Source organism: Onychostoma macrolepis, chromosome 07, assembly GCF_012432095.1.
Source record: "Onychostoma macrolepis isolate SWU-2019 chromosome 07, ASM1243209v1, whole genome shotgun sequence".
In the NCBI taxonomy this organism is placed as follows: Eukaryota; Metazoa; Chordata; class Actinopteri; order Cypriniformes; family Cyprinidae; genus Onychostoma; species Onychostoma macrolepis.
The window spans coordinates 36836397-36860990 of NC_081161.1; the positions used below are offsets into that span (position 1 = coordinate 36836397).

General features: G+C 36.0%; 1 protein-coding gene and 1 long non-coding RNA gene across 6 annotated transcripts; both read right to left on the minus strand.

Moving 5' to 3' along the window:
* Window positions 1-4811, minus strand: LOC131545024 (uncharacterized). The gene is made up of 4 exons (XR_009272299.1): window positions 4336-4811; window positions 1863-1983; window positions 1647-1749; window positions 1-1023 (listed from the first exon to the last, which is right to left on the minus strand). It is a non-coding gene; the product is annotated as an uncharacterized LOC131545024 (long non-coding RNA).
* A 2850-nt stretch (window positions 4812-7661) lies between these two features.
* On the minus strand, window positions 7662-23711 carry si:dkey-33c9.6 (active breakpoint cluster region-related protein). Of its 5 annotated transcripts, none has more exons than XM_058783547.1 (24): window positions 23618-23711; window positions 21840-21883; window positions 21560-21726; window positions 21281-21393; window positions 20920-21024; window positions 20058-20315; window positions 19710-19817; window positions 19568-19622; window positions 17847-17899; window positions 17617-17754; window positions 17397-17512; window positions 16147-16303; window positions 15817-15942; window positions 15133-15208; window positions 14925-15020; window positions 14748-14819; window positions 14367-14464; window positions 14145-14249; window positions 13697-13863; window positions 12199-12338; window positions 10815-10949; window positions 10574-10679; window positions 10288-10408; window positions 7662-9126 (listed from the first exon to the last, which is right to left on the minus strand). In XM_058783547.1, the coding sequence occupies exons 1-24, from the start codon at window positions 23636-23638 to the stop codon at window positions 9037-9039; spliced, it is 2667 nt and encodes an 888-aa protein (XP_058639530.1). In that variant the 5' UTR covers window positions 23639-23711; the 3' UTR covers window positions 7662-9036. The 5 variants fall into 5 exon arrangements, with proteins under 5 accessions (XP_058639530.1, XP_058639529.1, XP_058639527.1 ...); XM_058783546.1 differs by lacking the exon at window positions 23618-23711 and adding an exon at window positions 22745-22893 and having other exon boundaries at window positions 21560-21723; XM_058783544.1 differs by lacking the exon at window positions 23618-23711 and adding an exon at window positions 22745-22893.
* Window positions 23712-24594: the final 883 nt, after the last annotated feature.

Sequence of the window (24594 nt, forward strand, 5' to 3'; positions counted from 1 at the left end):
ATAAAGAAGAATTTTTAATAAAACACAATGTGAGCTTAATGGGAACAGGGCTGTGCTTAAAGGGTACAAAAATGAACCCATTAAGCATAGCCGGACTTTTTGAATTGAATGATGTATATCTTAATCTTAATCTGAAATGCTTTTGTCATTTAAAATAAAATATTTTTGTGTGAGAGATTAATATTTTATTTTAACATACCTTTTTGTACTGAAACCAATATCTTGTGCACTAAAATGTCTCAAAGTAGATTTTGGTGAGCTTAACAGGTACGTTTACCATATAAACCTGTTTCCTCATTGGGGACCTAAAAATGTCCTCAAGGTCAACATTTAGTGGTATTACTATCCTTGTGGAGTCATTTGGTCTCCATAACGTATAGGATTACTAACACACACACTTAATACAAAACAAAAACAAAATCAAGAAAATTATCATTCCATGTACAACAAATGAGACCTTATTGTAAAACATTACCAAACTGTGTTAATGGTACCCCCGGTTTCACAGACAAGGCCCAGACTAAAATGTAATTCTATAATTATGCTTTGGCAATACTGTGCAAGTCATGCCAATAAAGCTCATTTGAATTGAAACGAATGTAATTCTGAGCTGTTTCAACTGAAAGAAACTTGCACTGACTGATCTTTAAAAATATCAGTGCCTTTGTTTTGTCTCAAGATGCACACCAGTAATGTTTTTTCTAAGGCATGTTAATGAAAATTACTTAAATGTCCTAATTGAACTATGGCCTAATCTTGGCTTAGTCTAAGCCCTGTCTGTGAAACCAGGTCATACATTCTCAAACCTTTACTAGCACCAACATTAAACAGGACTGAAAGGTTTCTTCTAAAATCTTACTCCAGCATTAGTGAATGCAAGTTTGACTAAATAAATAAAATTAATAAAAAATATAGAACTCCAAATAAAATTGCTGGGAAATACTGTTTGTCAATGTCCCAGAAGCTCTCCATCAGCAGTAGACTTCAAATGTCATGAAGTTGCACACCATCTTTCCACAGTCTCTGTGAACGGAAATGTTCCAAAGAGGCAGGAAAGAAAGAAGAACAATTGTTATAAAACATATCCAGTCATTATAAATTGATGAGTGAAAGCAATAGACACAGTTGCAGTCCAAAGTTTATATACACCGTGCAGTATCTGCAAAATGTTAATAATTTAAGCAGTAAGAGGGTTCTGTCACAATTGCAAACTGTGGCAAAACGAGGAACAAGGAGACAAGGGTAAAACTCAAAGAAACAGTCTTTAATCTTCTCAAAATGGGGTAACACAAGACCGGCAGACACACAGGAACACAATATTGACGTTAATACCGGACGCTGGACAGTGGAAAACACAGGGTTTAAGTAACAGAAACTAAACGAGGTAATTAATCAAACACAGGTGGAACTGAATTAACTAAATGGGGACTTAACAGGAACAGGTACACCAAATATGGGCATACATGAGGGAAAACTAAGTCATGGGGAGCACAAAGACAGAAAACACACACAGACAGTCCTAAGGTGTGACAGGTAGAGGGGTAGAATCATTAAAAAAAAATGCAATTTCTGCTCTGATGAAGCAGTTTATTCTGCAAGGTGTATAAACTTTTGGCCACATCTGCATCACCTAAGAGGTGAATTACCTCAATTATCAGGGCAACATCGTAGTAGAATGCTGGGAGATGTTCCTTCAGATTTCCTACAAACACCAGATTTCCCGATCACACCATCTTCACTGACACTGGGCTTTAAAAATAGATAACATTTTTTATTCCTACTTTACAGGGAATAAACATAACTTTATAAATTACCCAAATATAGATAAATATCCCAAAATCTATGAAATTGAAGAAAGGTACCTTTAATTTTTTCCCCTCATCTTGCCTTGCAAGCTTCTCTCGCACTTCTTCATGAAGAATGTTCCTGTATTTACCACGACTGATACAGCAAAGCTGCTGTCCTCTTCCTTTGGTTTGTTACCTGTAAAATATATGATGATTAGAGGGGGATCTGTAAATGTACAGGTGGGAATATATTACTTGCAAATGGAAAATTCAAAGCATTTAAAATCCATAGGCATAGTGATTTAATATAGCACTTTTAGCTTGTCATGTGTGATCAGGGTGAGCTGACTGGGCAACAATTCATTAAAAACTTCTAACTTCTAACATTCACCTCTTTTTCTGTTCAAGTTCAAGTTGTCCTAATTCATTGTGTAGACTCATTCATGACTCATTCACCTAACTAATTCATTCACAGTTATTTTTTACAGTGCAGTGTAGCCTAGTTTAATTAAAATCAAATGTATTTGAATGCAAATTCATTTTGTTTAGATCTGTTAAACTTTTGCTTGCAATTAATGCAATTAAAAGTGTGTTTAAGTGACTTAGAACAACATGATATTGAAAGTATTCTGTACACAGATGTAAAGTACAGTAGGCTACTATTACATACAAATACAGTAGGGTAGAGTGGGGGAAAACGCCCCCCTTAAGGATTGTCTTTTTTTTTCCAGTTAGGACGGGGGGTGGGGAGGTTTACCCCACACATTATGTTTGAGAAAAAAATCATGTCATTCTGAAAATATAATTATATATTTTTATTAAATAACATGCACTCCCTATATACAGGCCCAACTGTTCTCATATCATACATAACTGTGATGTTCTACAAAACAACAAACTTTAAAAATAATAATAATAATAATTCTTACTGCTGAAATTTAGATAATTTACTGTGAAATCCGTTTTCTCTCCGGTACATCACCAGTGTAAGCTTCATGGTGAAAACTACTACATCACTCTTGTCAAAGTAGTCCATAGTTACAATAAAAATGTATCTTGACATTATCTTGTGGTTATTTTGGGAAAAACAGCAGTGGGGCGTTTCCCCCCACTCTACCCTACTCTCATAAATGACACTGTATGTCAAATATTATGTCGAAAATGAAACTTCATGGAGTTCATAGCGCAAGAGCTGGTGATGAAAATGTCAACAATAAGTTTTATTGGAGTATACTGTATATGAAAGTGTATTTAAGTTTAGAAGAAAAATACATTTTAAGTAGAATACATAGTATATATTATAGACTAAATACATTTAAAATACATTAACAAATGTAATTTTGGAGAACACACTTAAGTTGAAATTAAAATAAATTACTTTACATGTGCTTTAGTATATTGATAAATATATCAAAATAAGTGTACAGGAATTTTTAAAAAGTGCACTTAAGTATGTTAAGACCTATTGTCATTAAAGTGTACTCTCTTTAAGTACACTTAAATGGCCTTTAATTTAAATTATATTATATTATCTTCAAGTGCACTTTTTAAAAAGTATACTTTTAATAATTGAAGTACACAAAAAGTACACTTTTACTGCAATTAAGAACACTTCTTTTTCACAAGGGATAAAAAAAAAAAAAAACAATGATAAAAAAAAGGAGAAGTAAATTATAATATAAATGTGATTCATTTATAGAAAAAAAAAGTACTAATGAAGGAAAGTTCATGCACATGAGACTGAAAGGGGAAAGACAAATGGAGAGAGACCGAAAAAGCGAGCGAGACGGCCAATGATGCACCTGCTTTGTTTGCACAGGAAACACCTGTTCCCAGCCTTCCTGTCTGGCTGACTGACGACAGTTAATTTAGTGTAAAAAATCTCCCACAGCTTGAAGGGCCAAACTGCCCCGCGCTTGCCTTGTTTTGAGAACAATATTGCAGGAAGTCTTACTCGCTAACTCTCGTGCCCTACTATCCACATGTCCTCTATTTTGTCTAGCAGCCAAGTACGTGTATCAGATAACACACTCCTAACACTATCAGAACCCCCGTGGACACACAGTTGTGAGATGTCTAAATACATGGCATGTGTGACATTTTGGTCACATTAAAAATGTTCCAAACTCACCTGTAGCCTACATTTAATCATTAAGTTCTGGGTTCAGTACAAGTTCAATAATCGACAGCACTTGTGGAATAATGTTGATTACCAAATGAACATGCTCCTTTTCTACCAAATCACCCCTCCTTTTCTTAAGAAAAGAAAAAATTGAAGAAAAAAAGAAAAGAAAAAGAAAACCTTTAAAATGGAAGTGAAGGAGACCATAAAAGTTAAAATACTGTTTCAGAAGTCAATCAAGACGTAAACAACGTTAACACCTTAGCTGTGGTTAACACGGTTTTAGTGGTTAACACGGTTTTAGTGTAAAACGAAATCGCTCACTAACGTTAATCTTTTCTGTGCAAAGTTATATCCCATTGTAGACATCTTTTACTAACCTTTTCTGTGTAAAGTTATATCCCACTGTAGAAATAATTTACTAACCTTCTACACAGTAAAGGTTTGTCCAATTTGTAGCAGGTCCGTGACCGTAACAACAGCTTCGTCGCCATGACAACGCAGCGCCGTAAACAGCTGAAACGTCTTAAAGGGAGACACTGCAGGCAAAAACAGTTTTTCTCATCCACCTGTCAAATTTGAGATTTTGGGCTTTTTTTTTTCAGATTAGTGGAGAGAAAACATCCTAGAGACACTGTTAATTGTTTCTTTTCTAGCACTTTATCTATTTGTGTCAATAGATTTCAATTACAATACATATATTTAAAGGCCGTTTTCTCAAAATGAGATTTTTTTTTCTCCTACACTGAGCCATACATTTCCACTTCAGTAGCACTTACACACACCAAACTTTACATTTTTATTCCTTTCTATATCCTGAAGGTTTTTACAGAGGGATTTGTTCATATATAATTTGCTTGATTATATACAACATTTTATTCCCCCCAAAATTGTGAAAATATATTGTCTGTTCTAAGTATTTTCTGAATTATGAAGTGACAAAATGAGATACTCAAAATTCCCTCTGTAAAAACGTTTGACCCTAATATGTCAAACAAATTAAACAAGAAATTTGAAACTGACTTCATCCAGTGTTTAGATTTTTGTACTAGAAATGTATGCAAATTAGTACATATTTAATTAAATAATGCCTCATTTGCATATTAAAACTTGTAATACAAAAAATGTTCGCAATTATCAATGTAATCAACCCACTAGATCTAAGTAAGGGGATAACTATTAGTTAATTTTTTTTTTTTTTTACCCTATTTACCTGCAGTGTCTCGCCTTAAAATGATAAATTACACAGCTTTGCAGCTCATATCATACACAGGTTTTAATAGAAGAATGAATTATAAGCTTTAAAAAAATGTAAGCTTTACATTTCTGCTGTTAAATCCTCCAAAAAACAGCTCCCTTCACTTCCATTGTAAGTGCCTCATCAGTTTCGATTTTATTTATTTATTGTATTATTATTATTATTATTCATTTTTATTAATTAATTAGTTAATTAATTAATTAATTAATTTTGAACAAATGAATATGCTTCAAATGTGGTCAAAGCGAATTTTCAAAGTGACGCCTTTTTTTTTTTTTTTTTTTTCCGGACAGGGCTGTGAGGGATAGAAGTAAAGTTCAATGGATCAAAACAACATATCAATTCACAGCTTTCAGTCACGTGAGCGGCTCGAAGACTTGGAGGGAAAAACATCCATAGAACTGCAGGACAAGCGTGTCCGTTTTCCATCTGTTTCCCAGCCGCAAATATTTAGATCAGCTCTCAAAAGAATAAAACAAAGGTAGCCTATTTGAACAAAATGCAAATTTTGGGCATTTGCAATCCATATTAAGCACCCGTGGCAATATTTCAATCATTAAACAGTGCGACAAAACGTTGTAAAAACACTTAAAGTGCCTTAATATATTTAAAACAGTAATATTAAAAGATCAAATTCAGTAATCACCATATTAAGGATGCATAGTTCGCAGATGAGGCCGGAAACTTTGCACATTGTGTTCGTATTCTGGCTTCATCTGCTTGCCTGTACAAAATATACATCATCAATAAGGTGTTTACTGAATTTCGCCTTTTAGTATCTGCGTTTTACTACATTACTACTTAACGCAATTTGCGTAAAATAGCTGTCGGTCAGTGGAGCAAAGCTTAGTTTTGTCCTCCAGGTGGGCGTTCCTATAAGGGTGTGAGGTCACGTGAAAACTATCAATTGTTGAGCTTACAAACCATCTTTAAGGTAAAAAAAAAAAAAAAAAACAGGAAACAAAAACGTCATAAGATAGCTTTTAAAGTTGTGAGTTATTAAAATTGTGTGATCTGGCACCTTTATACAGTGCGTGTCCTTGTAAAGACTGTCTATCCCTCACGGCCTTTATGTAAAATTCAGTGTGGTGTCTAACCTGACTACAGACAGACTGAATACATGTGGGATAAACGCTGAGTTCTGGACCCCGTGTGTTTACTGGCTGGCAAGAAGAATTTTTACGAGACACGAGGCCTACAGTATGTTACAGAGGCAAAGTTCAACAAGCTCTACCACACTCACGCTCACTCGCTCTCTTTCTTCTGTTCTTTCCCACAGTGTGAGTAGTGATACTGCTGATTGAACCTCACTGTTTAATAAGCCTTCCCGAACATGTTGCTAACACGCTCTCGTTGAGATCACGCACATACACAGACGGGCACAGGGAACCAGATACACACACGGCTTCTGTTAACCCGAGAGTGAATAGGTCAATCCAGTTGATCCCTTGCATGCATGCCTCTCATACGAACACATTGCGTCCATGGCAACAAGATTCCTGCTCACTGTTAGCTCTAATAAAACTGGTGCCATCTGTGTTACATATATACAGTATACTGGTTCACTGTACCACACTGATGAACCTCAACATACATATAGGTAATGTGTAAAATATACATCCAAACAATGACAGAATGGCAGGTGTGACCTCAATCTATCAAATCACATTTAGGCTTTTAGTGGACTGTATGTCATCATGATGCTAGTTGCTAAAATTAAAATGAACTTCAACCCGCTTGATTAGGCTGAGTGAGGGGTTAAACTAAAAAAGAATGAAAACACCTGCCTTTCAGAGATGCTATTCCCAGAGGCAGATATTGCTTTTTCTGTATAAGCAAGCAGGAACACATGGGTTAAGCCCCAGAAACTGTACAACTTTTAAGCAATTAAAATTATATTTGTGTTTATGTTTATATCTCTTACTGAAATGTAAGAAACAATATTTGAATAGTGAATTTTAAAAATAATTTGAACATATTTAAACATATCAAATATGTGTTAATTTTTAATATAGGATAGTAGAACAACATTTACATTTGTTCACAGCTCTCAATCTAATTTGATTTTTGGCCCTTCATATTAAAAAGTTTGGGCACCTCTGCTTTACAGCAATATTTATTGTTAAAAGTGCTATAAATATTTTTTATACTGAACTATTATATTAGAAGTATAATATATTTTATATTGAACTGAAAATGTGTATACATCTTGCATTACCAGAACTTTTTTTTACCCACTGCTTACTGGAGTAGAGAATTTATAAATATATAAATATTATATATAAATACAATATAAAGCTTAAAACAACTTGTCTTTACTATTTATCACATAGTATATGTGATATAGCTGATCTATATAATATGTGAAAATACAGAGCTCTGTTTATATTTTAGGAAGGTGTTCCCTTGCAAGGGGATCATATTTAGGGTTGCTTGGGATCAAAATGTTTGAAAACCTTTACTAGAGTGATCTATATTTCATCTGTTAGCATCTGATGTACATTTCAAACTATGCCCTCAAATCTCAGTTTCAGGTTGACCTGCTACAGAGATACAGCCGTTATTAATAACGTCTGTCTTTCATTGTGCTTTTCCCATTCAATCCATCATTCAGTTCTTTTATTCTAATGGCAAGATCTTTTCTGATCGTCCCTTCTGCGCTAGCACTTAACCACAGGAACCTGTTTTATTGGTGGCCATTTTCGCGTGGGAGCACCGACTTCTTTCAGAACCCATTTGATGCTGTGTTGTAACCGGGGCATGTCTGGATGGCGTTATGGCACACATCTGACATTGCTGCACTTTTCCTGCCTGGAACGCTGGGAACGGGAGCGCATTTCCAAGTTTGGATTATGGATCAAAGTCAAAATCAGGCGGAGGGAAGGAGAGTGAATCCCACCCCGGCCAGGTGGGGCATAAGCTGAGGTGAAAAGCAACACCCAGCGACGGTGGGGGAGAGGTTAGGAAGCATGGATCTCTTTGAAGTGCTAGTGCATGTCATGGTGAACTTGGTCTTGTTGGAGCTGAACCGTAGCGGATTGATTTGCATGGAGGTGGGGTGAGGGGGCGGGAGAGCGGCAGAGTTATTGGTGACCCCCACAAGTGCGTGTGTGTGTGTGTGAGTGTGTGAAAGAGTTGGCCATCTGTGGTAGGATATTACAAGTGTCTCACTTCACCTTTCTCCCCTATTGCCCTCTTGGCCCACCCAGAGACTCTGTTTCAATGAGGTCCTAGTCAGTAGAGCTCTTTACGTACAAGAAAATACTTTTCTGTCCTGTTTCAAGGGACAGAAAAGGACCCCGTGTGAAACAGGTTTTCGCCAGTGTTAATTTAGTATAATTAAAATACTATTAGTTTTAATAAATGCATTAGATTAGTTTTTATTTTTCCAGTTTTCATTTTAATGTTAAAATTTTAGTAATTTTATTATTTAATTTGATTGTACTGTATGCTTTTTTTCTTTTAAATTCATTTTATTTGGTTTAATTAGTTTTATTTTTTTTTTTATTATATCTATATAGTTCTCTCTCACTACTAGTAACTAGTCAGTTATACTTTTTAAGTGTCCACATTCTGACCTGTAAAGGTGCGGTAAAACTCCATGTAAAACTCCTGTTTGCACAAATTTCAATTGGATTGACTAAATTTCGCATGCAAACTTTTGCAGAAAAATGTGACAGCACCTTAAAACTGAAGCTCTAAAACATAATCAACTCGTGGTTATGTCATTTTTTTAATGAAATTAAAAATCTGAAAGTATTAAACATCTCTAAAATAAAGTGAGCTAAACAGAATTTTTTTTTTTTTCTTTACAAATTTACAAACGACCACGGATAAGAAGACAGAAAAGGAGTCTGGTTGTTGAAGGCTCATGTCTCTAGATCATCAATGTCCAGATGTTTTGTGAGAATTGCTTCTGGAAGGTTCTGACTCTGCAGATAGAGAAAAATCACCTGAACCTGTGATGAGAAACAAAAACACGCGTGTGAAAAATAATGTGAGAGGACGCAGTGCCTCCTTCAGGCTATGACTGGCTCATTATCCTGTCAATGCAATAAGACCCCTCTTTCATATTCTTTTCCTTACTTTGATTGGCTGATTAATCTGTCAATTTATTAATGCTCACCTCTGATGCTCGCAACTGGTCTTCAAATCAAACTAGCATTAATTAATTACTTGCCTCTTACAAAAATTGAAATAACTAATAGACTGCAAAAAGTTGACTATTAATAATTATATTCAAACAACAATTATAAGTAGGACTGCACGATTAACTGAAATCGGGATATAGTTTAGTGCATAGATTTAATGAAGATGTAGTGTAGATTTAATCAAATAAATATATGCAATGAGTGTTTAAGAGTGAATGTAAAGAGAAGTGATTATAAAGACAAGCAAAATTAAAGCTTGATGGTTTAACGTCTGAAAATGAAGAAGTTAAGACAGTCATAAATATTATCATTGCAAATTTACTAAATTGTCAATAATGTAATAATTATTAATATATAACGTTTCTTAAATATTACAATTTTATTTTACAGTGGAATATTACAATAATAATATTTCTTATTTTGTTTAATATTTCTTTGTTTTTTTAAATAATACTGTCAAGTTAAATTGGCATATATATAATCACTAAATTTTTAGCCAAATTGTGCAGCCCTATAAACAAGCTCAGCAAAAAAAAAAATTATGTTGCTTACAAAGAAACTTTTACAAAAAAAAAAAAAAAAGATAAACATGAAGTTAAAAAATGCATTAACCTGCTGCTATTTTAATGTAACTTGGCTTTAATAAAGTGTTCATATGAACATAAAAATATTGTATTATTTTCTTTTCTTGTTGATTTAAGATAGGCTAAATAGTCCATTATCCCAGAACAAATGGAATTGTAAAAAAAAACACATATTTCATAAGTTGTAGAGAAGATACTCAAGTATCCATTGAGTGCAGAAAAATTTTGTTTCACTTCTTCTAAAACAAACCCCAGAAGAGAAAACTGCATGTGTGTGTAAGTGGCCAGGATTCAAGGAAATGTTATCACTGGTCTATTTATAACAACACATTACCACACTGGACACATCAAACATTTATTTTGTAAAAAAAAAGAATCAACTCACCTGAACCTCCACTTCTTGAGAAATGTCGACACGAGCCACTGGGGGGCGCAAGAGGCTGGGGCCAAACACTGTGGCCAAATTACTCAGAGACATTTTATTCTCTTCCTTCCTCTCTGCAACACTGAGAAACACAAAAAGAAAGTAGAGGTGTGAGAAGGAGAGGAAAAATAAAACAGAGAAACCTTTTTCTTATTTACATCCATCAATGCCGAAAGTGATTCAGGTTAGTCTGGGGTGAAACTAAATCAGTGTTTTGACAGTTATGAGTTGAAAGGATGTTGTGTACCGTCTCAGGTGATGTAAGAGGAAGAGGAGAGTGTTGCGGTTTACATCTGGTAGATCCTGCAACAGAGTCAGCATGCTGTGGGCCCTGCGATATGGATCGCCAATTTCTGCCATAACCGGATAGAGAAAGAGATATGTATTATCATTTTAAATGCTTCATCATCATCATGTTTACTGTTCTCATGTTGCATGTTTATGCACAGACCTGTGCAACTGTGTGTTCAGGTGTGTGAAGGCCTCACCTAGTGCATCTGCAAGCTCCTTGAATCGCTCAGAGGGAATAAGAGGTAAAGGAAGTTCTCTAAAGTACAGTTTCAGAGTGCCTGATACAGCATTCACATCTATAGTCCTCAGTTTACTCACAGCCTCACGGTAATCTACAGAGAGAGACACACTTTTGAGATAAGTACACTTTTAAGATAAGTGCTGTGAGAATCTGTTGACAATTTCCCACACACACACACACACACACGTTTTTTTTTTTGTGGGGACATTCCATAGGCGTAATGGTTTTTATACTCTACAAACTGTATGTGCTATTGCCCTACACCAACTCTACACCTAACCCTACCCCTTACAGGAAACTTTGTGCTATTTCAGATTTTCAATACACTCCATTCTGTGTGATTTATAAGCGTTTTGAAAAGTGGGGACATGGGGTAATGTCCAGAAAAGTCACCTTGTCCTTGTAATACCTATGTCATAGTGTTGGGGAAAGTTACTTTTAAAAGTAATGCATTGCAATATTGCGTTACTCCCTAAAAAGTAACTAATTACGTTACTTCGTTACTTTTTATGGAAAGTAATGTGTTACGTTACTTTTCAGTTACTTTTTAAATCTGGGCAGGGCTTGCTTGCTTGTTTTTAATATAAAAAAAGTGTATGAAATGTAAAAGCCCTTTCACAACAAAAGTGAAATGAATACGCCTCAGGCTGAAGGAAATGTAAATTCACGTCTGTACAGTAGAGGGCGCAGCTCAAACAAATCGCAAGAATATGACGCAGGAGAAGAAAATTCAACACTATTCAGCAATAACAAAAATGAAATACAAATGTGTAATTTTTGCTTATTAGTATGGTTGAACTGGATCATCGAAGCTCAGTAGCAAAGACATTGGCTAATAAAATGGGATTAAATGCATAAATGAAATTTGTCTTGTTATTTAACATCTAATTATCACAGGTTTATATAATATTCTGAGTTTGCATTTGACTGTTTTTATTGATTTTGAGGAACACTGAATCTGTTTTTGTGGAGGTGAGATGAGTAAATACATGTTCATATTTAGTCTAGAACTACAGTGAGATCAAGTTCACACACAACGCCTCTGCACTTACTCCCAATTTCTCTCAACACAGCAACATGAGAGCTGTCAGTCAATACATGGGAAACAAAGTAACTGGAGTTACTTATTTGAAAAAGTAACTCAGATATTTCCTTCTAAATTAAAAATTAATGCGTTACTTTACTAGTTACTTGAAAAAAGTAATCTGATTACCGTTAGTTGGAATGCGTTACCCCCAACACTGGTCATACCCATGTCGTTATACAAATTTATGTCCTCATTTGTCACAAAAACGCGCGCACACGCACACACACACACACACACACACACACACACTCACTAGTGTTGAATGCATGTTTTAGTGCTTGTATCTCGGTGCTGGCTCCTGAGATTCTGTAGATCCCCTCTTCTTTCAGACCCCTCCTCTCAATCTCCTCCACACAGGAACGGACAATGTGAGGGACCAGCACGCTCTCTTGCCTGTAAACACACAAACATAGACACAATTAAGCCTTTAAACACTTCTTCTTATTCCGTTTTCATTTTCCTCTTCCTTTTTTGATGACAAAACACCTCTATTTCTACACATCTTAAAACACAAGAATCACAAACGTGAACACCAGCACATTAAAACTTCATGACGAAGGAAAGTTTATTAGAATTGTAACACACAGTTTTCCTCCTAATTAACAGATTATTTGGTGTTTAGCAGAATAAGCACAAATGGAGTTCATGATATTATGGACACTTCATTAATGTTTGAAAACCAGAATCTACTAATATATATATATATATATATATATATATATATATAATACACACACAATACTGTTCAAAAGCTTAGGGTTAGTAAGATTTTTAAAAATAAATACTTGGTATTCAAATGGCATTCATACTTTTTTCAAGATTTATTTCTGGCATTTTTTATGCAATTATTTAGATAAGACAGGAAGTGGACAGGAAGCAAATTGGGAGAGAGAGGGGGGTGGGATCGGGAAAGGTCCGTGAGCGGGAATCGAACTCGGGATGCCCAAAGCACAACAACGCTACATGTCCTCGTGCTGCCAACGAGGCTATTGGCACTGACCATACATTTTTAATTGTGGCGTAAGTGTTTACTTTTTGGAGCCACTGTATGAAAAGACTAAATTTAAAGAATATTGAATTATTATCAACATAATATTGGCATAAAATTGCATAATTGTAAGTTTTGGCCACAGCCATATCACCCTGCAGCCCAAGACTGGTTGCCCACTGAAGCGAAGCAGGGTTGAGCCTGGTCAGTACCTGGATGGGAGACCTCCTGGGAAAACTAGGTTGCTATTGGAAGAGGTGTTAGTGAGGCCAGCAGGGGGTGCTCACCCTGTGGTCTGTGTGGGTCCTAACGTCCCAGTATAGTAACAGGACACGTCTTTCAGATGAGATGTTAAACCGAGGTCCTGACTCTCTGTGGTCATTAAAAATCACATGGCACTTCTCGTAAAGAGTAGGGGTGTAACCCCGATGTACTGGCCAAATTGCCACCACTGGCCCTGGTCAGTCATGGCCTCCTAATATTCCCCATCCACTTGATTGGCTATGACTCTCTCTCTCCTCTCCACCTGTAGCTGGTGTGTGGTGAGCGCACTGGCGCCGTTGAACTGTGGATGCTGCACACTGGTGGTGGTTGAGGAGAGAACCCCCACATGATTGTAAAGCGCTTTGGGTGTACAGCAGTACACAATAAAGTGCTATATAAATTCTTCATTCATTCATAATACTGCAACATTATTATAATCTTAACAAAATATCATTGCAACATCTTAATAGTTGTAGTAATTTTTAGATTGTGAACTCACATTGCCACTTGTCCAATCGGCACACAGAACACCGGTTCCTGTACTAGAGGGGTGGTGCTAGGAGGATCGAGAGGGTGGGGCATGTACTTGATTGACAAGGTCACATCAACTTGGCCCAAAGAACAAGTGACTTTCTTCCACTTCTTAAACATGTTGTCAGTGTCCAGCTGTAAACACATACATATATGGCTCTTTTATGCATCACATTAATAACTAAATGTACAGACTGATCTAAAACGGTATAAATTAGTGCAATTTAATCTAAAGGTGGTTTAATCTTATGACTGTTTTACGTGAATCCAGTCAGTTATTTTAAAAATCAGGTTTATTTTAACACAAATCATACCGGTTTAAAATGAAGATGGAGAGATGATGACAAGATGTTTATGTTTGGATAAACAATTAATTTCAAAGGACACAAAATGAAGCAAAAAGTATATGAACTCACATTTAACACCGCCCTACCCACAATGTCATCCTGTGTGCCGTTCTCATACTGAGACACAAATACCAGGAACAGCTGCTGAGCTCCCTCCACTTGAAACACAAGCTCCTATAGACGATAACACATAGTGAAACATTCAAATCAATTCAGTATATTAAATACAATGCAAACCACAGAATGCATGATCTAATTTCTAAAAATTCATAATGGCTTTTACCCACTCACCTCATCCCATTGTGGTGTAACACAGAAGGCCGAAAGGCACGTTTGTTTTCGTCTGTCATAAAACTCAAAGCCATCTACCTCCACACACACATATGCACCTGAAAGGTCAAATGAAATAAAGACAAGAAGCTTATTGGAATATATTGTTCAATCCATACATACTATAGTATTTTATTTGAAAAATAGATGCTATTTTATGTTTATTCATTTTTTTAAACCTCATTTGGGCACATTTTGTGGTGTGTTACTTTGGCAACAGTGCTTGATAAAAGCAATACGTGCTTCATATTTAGTGCAGAATGTATGTGATGAGTTTGTGGGTTTGATGTGTGGCTCGGAAACTTCCATTCTCATACAGACTACGTGTGTTTTGCCACTTACTGCTCGGGTTTTGCAGACCACACGCCGATTGAACCATCACATATAAATTCCCACATATATGAGCACTTTCATCTGAGAAAGACACAATAGAAGCGAGAATGTTCATTGTGCACAAGTGTGCTTGAGATGATTGTGAGAGCACTATTTACTGAAAGAAAGATACAGAGGGAGCTTTACTGGACTGAACGCAGTGAAGGGGAGGTTGTTGAGTCATTCTGAGTTTGATACAGGAACCGGTAACAGACAACAGGTCTGGAGGAACCGTCTCGATACCTGTGAAACACACACACACACACACACACACACAAACACACACATGCGTGGGGTTATAATTAGGCAATCAATCATCAGGACAAAGTACACAGTTGGATGAAGATGCACTCACAGTTTCCACTCTGTTTCTCAATGGCTTCTCTCCACTCAGTCAGGTCATACAAAGAAAACAGTCGGATAGTGTGACTCTGTGAAAGGAAAAATCATTATTGACCAATAACCGGACAGATGTGTAGTTTAAAGGCTTCATGAACTGCAAACATCTTATTTACATCTATCTATCAAGCCTATACCTTTTTTTTCGAAACGTTCACACAATGCTTTATCTACGTTAATATTTTCTGGTTTAAAATGACAGTTACACAATTTTATATTATTTTATTTTAAATTATTTAATATTTAATTAATTTGATTGACTACCTAATTTCAAGTCAGAAATTGACTTGAATTAGAATTTAATAGGCATTCTGATTATTCACATTTGTTGTGAAAGGGCTTTTAATCTAGTTATACTAAGACATAGTGTTCACAAGACATTGGTTCATCTAACTAAACAACTTAGGGAGGTTTTTTTTTTACTTGAAACTGTAACCGTTAAGTTCATTTTAACTAATTTGAGGTATTAAAGATTATTCTGTTAACCTGTATGAACTGCTTTGGAACAATATATATTGTGAAAATTGCTTAAAACTTTTTTTTTTATATAAAATAAAAAAAAGAAAATAAAAAAAAAGAATGCTTGTTGGATAGAAAGAATGTGCTCGTGTGTTCACATGTGACACTGTTGTGGTTTTACCTTTCCACTGGTGCTATGTAGGTCTAAAGTAAAAGATGGCGTGTTTGTTAGGAGCCAGATCTCACACTCTTCAAGTTTGCGCCTCAAGCGATCAACAGCACGAGAAACTGACACCTTGCCTCCTTTCTGTAAAAAACACAAATCAACTTGTTGCTATCTGAAAGGGTACTTCCTGCTGACTTCTTTTTTTTCTTTTTTTTTTTTAATTTTTATGAAATATTTTTCCTCTTTTTTTTGTGTGTGGAGATTTAGCTAACATCTAGGCTACTGTCAGAAATACTATAGTTTAAGGACTGAAAATCTCACTCAGTCACATGCAAACCGACTTACCGTGTGTTGCTGGAGTGCTTGTTTGAGCTGGTACATTTTGGCTCTGGTTTTACTAATTTTCACTTGGTATTCTGATGAGGGCAGATGTTCGGCTGCCCAGTGCAGCTTCAGGCCAACCAACGGCAAGTACCAGCAAAACCTGTACTGTGCCTGTCTCCTTCATATGAAAACACATATAAGCCTATACAGTACACATTCATTTCATGCTAATATGTTCAATAAATAAATAAAATATAAATGATAATGTATACTCTCAGAAAAAAGGTACAAAACTGTGGCCGTACCCTTCAAAAAGTACTACTATATACATTTTTGGTACTAATATGTACTTTTTAAACTACTAATATGTACCATTATGGTATTAATATATACCATTTAGTGGTAAATAAGATAGAAAGATGTACCTTTTATTTATCTTTTGCCTCAGTGACAGCTTTTTACCTTTTTTCTAAAAGTATATAAACTATATAACAGGGGACCTCAAATAGCAGACCTCCAACTGTACCGCAAGACATAATGACAATGGTAGCACCATTTTACGTTTCTACAGTTTAAAAATGACCAGTGCTTCAAGAGAACAAAGCTGTTAACTCCACAAGCGCTCAGGGTCATTTATGGTAATGATCTTTCAGCGCTATATCCTCTAATAATTTTATCTAGAGCCAAATGCGCTTTATTGCAGCCCTTTCTGCCCTGTGCGTGTTGCTTCTCACTTCCGCTAAAGTGGCACATTAAGAGCTGCAGATGACACCGTTATTTTAACATCAGTAGCAGAAAAACAGATAACTATCTTTTGCTAAAACACTGCAGAAAACAAGAATGCAGCAAATATAATTATTTTAAACTGTCACACGACTCCAACCGTTCAAATAAACCAGGTTTGTGACAAGACATTTTTTCCATCTATTTCTTTGTAGAAAAATTCTCAGACATCACTGCTTTGCCTCAGTATTTAATATTTATATTTAACATTATTCATTTCTTGGTAGAAAAATTCTCAGACATTGCTGCTTTGGCCCAATATTTTCATTTTGCATTTTTTTTTGCTTTATTTTGTTTGGGATTTTTTCTTTTACAAGCTACTTTTGCTGCCCAGATGGAAATTTATAATTATCCCAAAAAAGTATTGTCCGGACCTCCGCTGGGAAGGAAATATAGAGACGGGACCTTTTGGAACTTTAATTGAATACCCCTGGTATATAAAGTATGATGTCATATGTTCAAGTATCCTGTGATTGGTGGAGACTCACCCTGCACTTGTCAGTCTGGCACATAGCAGCATGTCTGTGTACAGGAAGAGGTGTCTCAGGTTGTGCCCGTTCTCACACACATCTACCACAAACCCATCACGCATCAGCTGACGTCTCTGTGGACATGCACACATACATATATTTTTATGAAGAATATTAAATATAAAAATTGAACAAAAATCTGCATACGAGTAACCATGACACGTGAGGTGGGGAGTACCTCTCCTCTGCTGAGCTTGACAGAACGTTTGCATTGCGACCGTTCATTGACCCCAGATAGGAAGCTGCTGGAGAGACGAAGCGCTTCCTGCAGCATGATGCTGTCGGGGTGATCGGGGGGCGTGTGCTTCCACAAGTCCTGAGGAGGACAGAGAAGAATGTTAATAAATCCATAGGCATGAATGAATATTTATAATTAAATGTAAGACGTGATCTTAAACAGAATCTCACGTGCAACACGAGTGTGGTTTTCATCACTCTGTCTAATGGCTTATACAGGAGAGCTGTGGATTCCAATGTATGAATTACTGAATGTTCGCAGTGTAAGATTTACAGAACCTCAGACACTTTTATCTTCTGAGACAGACAATACACACACAGTGCATTAACATACAGACATCCCACTCAGGTTCACTCAGAATAGGAAGGAAAAAGGAAAGGAAAGGACGTGACCCATACTCGGATTTTGTGCTCTGCATTTAACCCATCCAAGTGCACACACACACAGCAGTGAGTAGTGACCTTTGGGTTACAAGTCCAACTCTATCCATTAGGCCACGGCTGCCCCAATAGTATATGGGTCAATAATGGTCAATAGTATAATGTTCTACAGGAATGCAAGTAATATTTACAGTCATGTTTGGTATCATTTGAACAGTCTCAGGGCGAGTGGTACAACGGTCTCAATCTTAAGAGTTATAGATCTTAAGAGTTAAGAGATATTTTGATTACTGTAGAGGGTGTGTCATTCCATGCAAATTACCATCTGTCCCAAAAGGTGTTAATTCGGCATGATCAATACAAATTCAAATGGTTAGTTCCTGTCTCCATTTCGGGGGATGTTTTATCTTGGGCTGAGCTACTTAAGGAAATCTTGCAAGAAGATCAGGGCCTTCTGTAGCCGGAATGAGCCAGTGGCACAAAGTGTGTTCACACACTTCATACTTTGTATTTTTCTAAAGTCCGGTATGCATCTTACTCCTAGATTCATCTTTGAGATTTTGATGTCTTGTATTGATTTGATATCTTTAAATTGGCTGTATAATTGGCATAATACATATTTACCTGACTGATAATAAATTGTTACATTTTATTTTATGAATATGAGAAATGAATTTCTCAAGTAGATTATGTGAAGGCGTATGTTACTGCAAATATGCGTCCAGGGTTAAGTACATACTAGATCTCAGGTTAGATGGAGCATGGGGCACATCAGGTGAGTTTCTAGATTTCTGACTAACTGCTTGACTTTAGTTAAGTTGTTATGCAGTTGCATTAACTGTGGGGGGCTAGATAAAATACTATTGAAATACTAGCATGGTTCAGGCATATTTTATAGTAATAGCCATAACCTCTGGTTATTGTCTCAGCTTTATTAAAGTTGTACGTAGTTATATTAATTATCGGGGGCTAGATAAAAATACTATTGAAATATTAGCCTACCATATTTCATAGTACTAGCATAACCGCTGATTATTATCTCAGCTTTATTTAAGTTGTTACATAGGTGACATAGGGCGGTCTATTAAACATTTAGTCATAACCTGTGACTACTGATCAGACTGGAGAGTTTGTGACCGTGGAAACCATGTAAAACGGCCAATGTGAGGCACCCTGAGCGACATAGATTCCTAATGAACGAGTAAATATAAAGTAACTAGACTAATTAGACTAACAAGACTATTAATTACAATAATCAAATGTCATAATAATAATAATTAGAGATGAACGAACAATCAACTGGCATTTCAATCTAAGTTCAGGGTCATAATAAAATGGAGACAGATTAGAATATAATTTAAATGTAATAATTTTGCGTACTGAAAAGACCGAACACGCAAGAAACCTTCAGCCACCATTGGATACCTTCCTTGGGCCAAGCGCGTGGACCTTACACCAGTGTTTAAAGATTCATTCAAAACCATACAGGAAGCAAAAAATGAACTGTTTACCTTCAAAGGTGTACTTAGTTTTGACATTGTCTGACCCTTTGGAGGACATCATACTCTATAAAGATAACAAGAGACAAAGGTTTTTGTGTAGCTTCCCCCTAATAAAGATAATAAATATAACAAAAAGGGAAGAATATAAGACCTCTGCAAGCGTCCTGAAACGCTGGTCTGATTGCATACACTTCTGCACGATCTCCACTGCATTCTCATAGTTGTCAATGAAGCCCCGATACACTCCTAACTGGTTGACCTGCAAAATGACATCAAGCAATTATAAAATATACTAGCAAATTAATATATATGTGCTATATTGTATTTTTATTTTTGTGAACATTTCAATGAACTGATGCAACATTGTGTCAATTGCTTCATATTACACCAAATATTAGGTCAAGAATGAATAAGCCATATTTAATTATCATCACTGCTGCCTGCTGACAATCAGTTTAATGGCATTACCAGCCACATGTTTGCATATAAAACAACTCACAAACTTTTGAAACAGGTCTCCCACACATAAATGTTGCTCCCTGTGGCAAAGCTGCATCACCGGGGCCTCCTCCCTCTCCAGGCCTTGTTGTGACCCCGGGTCCATCACTTCATCAGGTTGCAGTTTGGCCCGAAGGCTTGTGTAAAAGTCTTTGTGCAGATCTCTGAGCTCAGGAATTTGATAAAACACAGTCTGAACCTGCTCCGTGGACAACACAGGTTGAGAGGTTCCCGCTGCTGCCTTCAGAGCTTTCATAGGCTGCAGAGAAAGACACACAATGGCAAAGAATGACTGGGAACTGAAATGAAACTTAGGCTGAAAATAGCTGATGTAACTGAAAAACACTTTATAAATACATCACAGAAGGAACACATTTACTTCATGGGTAAATGCCGGACACAATTCCAGTGAGGAAGTGGTTGAGAAACACGACACTTTTCATGCATTCTGTACTTCAACATTATGTTGCATGTCATCCTGGACTTTTTGGAAATTCTCTAGTTTAATGATAACCACTAATGGTCTGACTAGAAAGGGAAGCAATACTTCACTAAGAGAAACAGAAGTTGACCTACAGGAAGTGGCACATGCGAAGAAGGTTCGATTTAAATAACGTGTATCGGAAACTGGTCGAGAATCATAAAAAAGAAGTGCTGAAGGATGTTTTGAGTTTGAGCTCAGTAATAACATTTATCTTTCTCTGATATCTTTGGTTTAACCAGAGTGGTTTTTACTTCATAACTTGCGATTTAGAAAGTCTGTAAAGCAAGAGCCTTCTGATACCGTACTGAGGAAGTGCTTAGGTCAGGAAATAATATTAATAAATATCCGCTAAGAAAGTCCTGTTTTAGAGTCATAATACCGTGAGAAGCGTCTCAAGCTCTGTAAGGTAGATCTCCTCACTGATCAGAACCCCTTTCAGAACCACTGTTCTCTTCTGAAGCAGGTCGTCTGGGCTCTCGGTTGTCTGAAAAAAACATTACAACATTGTCTGAATATAACTGAATGGTGACCGGGTTGAAGATTCACACCACACAAATAATCCAGCACTGAGAATAAAAACTGAGCAACTAACTAGGAGATAACGTGTGAATCTTCATTAGTTTTATAATGCTGATATACCCCAGTGACAGTAGCAATAACAGCATACAGGCAAGAACTCACTGCATATATTTGTATTAAATATTCATTTTCTGTAAACATTCTGTGCACTGCAGTCTTACTGGAGTGGATGGCAAACATGGCTCAGTTTGCAAAGGGCTGTGAGAAACCCACTCTGTCTCCTCAGTGAACACATCCTGTAGTAAGTCAGAATCCATAGTCTCATCTTCAGTCACTGTCAGAAAAACACAATATATAGAACTGCATAAGAGAGTATTAGATGACCAATGGCAGTTCAAAACTAATGATTGATTATTAATTTTTAAATGAATAACTTTGAAGAAGTAAACAAACCAGACAAATATTTGAAGGAAATGTGAATTTGGGTTGAACGGTCTCACCGGGCGAGATGCCATAGGCCTTCAGATAGTCCACTGCTTCTGTGTAGATCTCCATCAGCAGCCGAGAGCTGTCCAGAGTCACGGTGTGCAGCTCTACAGTTGTGAAGTGAATCCTCTCGCTTTCACACTGACTGTTGTTTGTGGTTACCAAGCTCATGTTCTTCCTGCTTCTCAGACAGTGCAATAAGATATAGGCGGGGGAAGTAAGATGTTCATTAAAAAAGAAAAATAGTCACATTCACAATGACAGTTAAGACAGGAAGAAGTAACGTCTGCTCACCTGCTTTCAAAAAGGGAACAATGGTAATCTAATATCCAAGCACCCTGGGCAAATGATGAAACTGTTATATATTCATTTGACAACAATCAGAATTTAATTATATTATATCCAAACATAATACATTTAAATATATTTATTAGACAAAGAGGTAGTTTATATACTGTATAGGCTACACTACAGTTCAGAGGTTTGGGGTCAGTAAGTTTATATATATAATTTTTTAAAATGTATAACATTTTACCATTTTACTGTTTTATATACATGTGTGTGTGTGTGTGTGTGTGTGTAATTTATTCCTGTGATGACAAAGCTAATTTTCAGCAACAATCACTCCAGTCTTCAGTGTCACATAATCCTTCAGAATACATTTTAATAGGCCTATTTGGTGCTCAAGAAACATGCATTATTATTATCGATGTTGACAAATAATATTTAATGTAAATATTTTTATAATGTTTAATATATTTGCAAAAACTTCGATTTTACAGGGTTTTTTGATGAATAGGAGGAAAAGAACAGAACCGCATTTTGCTGAATAAAGGTATTCATTTCTAAATAAAAAAATTAATAAATCTTACTAAACTTCTGAAAATATAGTGTGTCAGTTTACAACAAAAGCAACGACAACAACTATGTAAATCAAAGGTATTATATTAATTATTATAAAAAGGCAAAGAGAGGAAGGTTTACATTTCAATCTCATTAGCAGGACACGTCCATAATTCTTGTTCACAAAACGTTAGTGTACTGTAGAGTTCACTCACAGTTTAACACTGCCACCTACAGATCGAGAAATACTGAAGGACCATCCCACAAAATGCCCGTTTGAAGCCCATTTAAGAAATCAGTAAATCAGAAGGCCCTATATATTGAAATGTTCATGTGTGTGTCAACTGCTCCTTTACCAAGATTCTGCATAATCTGCACACCGTGAAGCTTCTGTGCCCAGTTGCAACAAGAAAATCCGTGGTTGAATGTTTTAGCATTGTAAGGGTTTGTAGTAACAGTTCCCCTCAGCATACACAACTGTGTTTCTCAGTAAAGTCCTGGAGGGGGCGCTGACCTCCCACTCAGGTCTGAAACTCCCATTCTCTCTTTTTTTTTTTTTTTTTGAAACTTCCATTCTCGAAATGGAAAATATGGTCGACAGTACTTCTGATAAAACATTGTCACACACTGAAATTAAAATAGGTACTAATAAATAAATATAGTAACATTTCAACGATCTTTTAAAATAATAAATCATTATTCATATTAACCCTCTACTGCATAGTGTTAAAAAAAGTTTTTCTTACGCCCCATGCTCAGTACATGATTTTTTAAATGATTGCAACCGATTAAAGTGTTTTAAAAGTATCTAAGAACAGTCCAATAAGGTGTGGGAGTCACTATCAAGCACCACTTGAAGGCGGGACATCCTGTTCTGACACATGGTCGCAGGAGTATGGAGTCAATTTAATGCCGCATATATATGCAAAAGAAAATAAAGTTTTGCAAAATAAAATAAAGAATTGCAAAAGAAAATGAAGTATTGCAAAAAGAAAATAAGTTTTGCAAATAAAATAAAGAATTGCAAAAGAAAATAAGTTTTGCAAAATAAAATAAAGAATTGCAAAATAGATAAATAAAACAGAGCAAAAGCAATGATTTTGCAATACATATTTTCCATGGCCATATCTACTAATTTATTTGCAATGCAACTTTTATTTTGCATTTCAGTCAAGTTTGAGTTTGCGATACCGTTTTCCCTTTGCGCTTCATGTTTCTGCGCGTCTCACTTTGTGGCGCTGTTTTGACATGGGGGTGGAGTCAGGGGACGGGGGCGTGTCCAACAGGCCTGGGCATGCCTCCCTGGAAGTGACGTCATCGGCCCGAGACGCAGATCACAGCTGATCCAGGCACCGTCACTGAGCAGAGGCATGCGGGTGGATTGTTTCCTTTTATTCACTAGCTTTAAAACATGCATGCTTTCGTTTTATTAACAAATGTATATGTGTATTAGCAGCGTTTGCTCAAGTTAAAGAAGTTGTTAATATGAACATCTGCTGTTTATTTCTCTCAATGTGTGCACACTTTTAGAGCATTAAAATGTGTATTGTTTCATCTGGTTAACTAAATGTGCATTAATAGTGCTTGTTTAAAATCTCTTAACCTGTGCACAGCGCTCTTTGTTTACATTAGTTCAGAGTTACTGCTAGTTTTAATGTAAAAGAATGCAATTAACTTCACAAACTATACATCATTAAAAAGGTCTAAGACTCAAGCTTCATATCCATCTCGACTTCGTTTTTCATTTACATAACTCCTGGCATAAATTAAGAAATGACTGGCACTGGAAGTTTAAAAAAAAAAAATGAAGCTTGAGTCTTTTTGGTTTAAATTTCTCGTGGCCACGATATATTAATGGGTAAACAAACCAGCGTCACCATAGCAACCTGGGATTATCAGAGATGTATTTATTAATATTTTATTTTTAATTAAGAAATTATACAAAAAAAATACATTATTAAATTATTATATTAACACCACCACGGGGTAATTTTACCCATGGCTGTTTTTCAAATAGGCTACATAATATATTTTCAATTAAAAATATCCTTACAAGTCCAAGTCTTACAGTCATTGACTTTTACTAAAATTGTGTTATTTACAATCCCCTGTTTATTGTTAAAAAAAATTGTTTAGATAAAACCAGAACAAAAATAGGGCATTTATACCTATAAGCGCCATCAGGACAAATTTACGCATAATTCCT

What these genes read in the sequence shown, in the direction of transcription:
- si:dkey-33c9.6 (XM_058783544.1), bottom strand. Translation starts at nt 22,825, where the DNA reads ATGCTAAAACATTCAACCACGGATTTTCTTGTTGCAACTGGGCACAGA. An exon ending in GCAGATTATGCAGAATCTTG is followed by an intron (nt 21,884 to 22,744) that starts GTAAAGGAGCAG and finishes TCATTTGCCCAG; the next exon opens with GGTGCTTGGATATTAGATTA. An exon ending in AAACCACACTCGTGTTGCAC is followed by an intron (nt 17,755 to 17,846) that starts GTGAGATTCTGT and finishes TGTCCTCCTCAG; the next exon opens with GACTTGTGGAAGCACACGCC.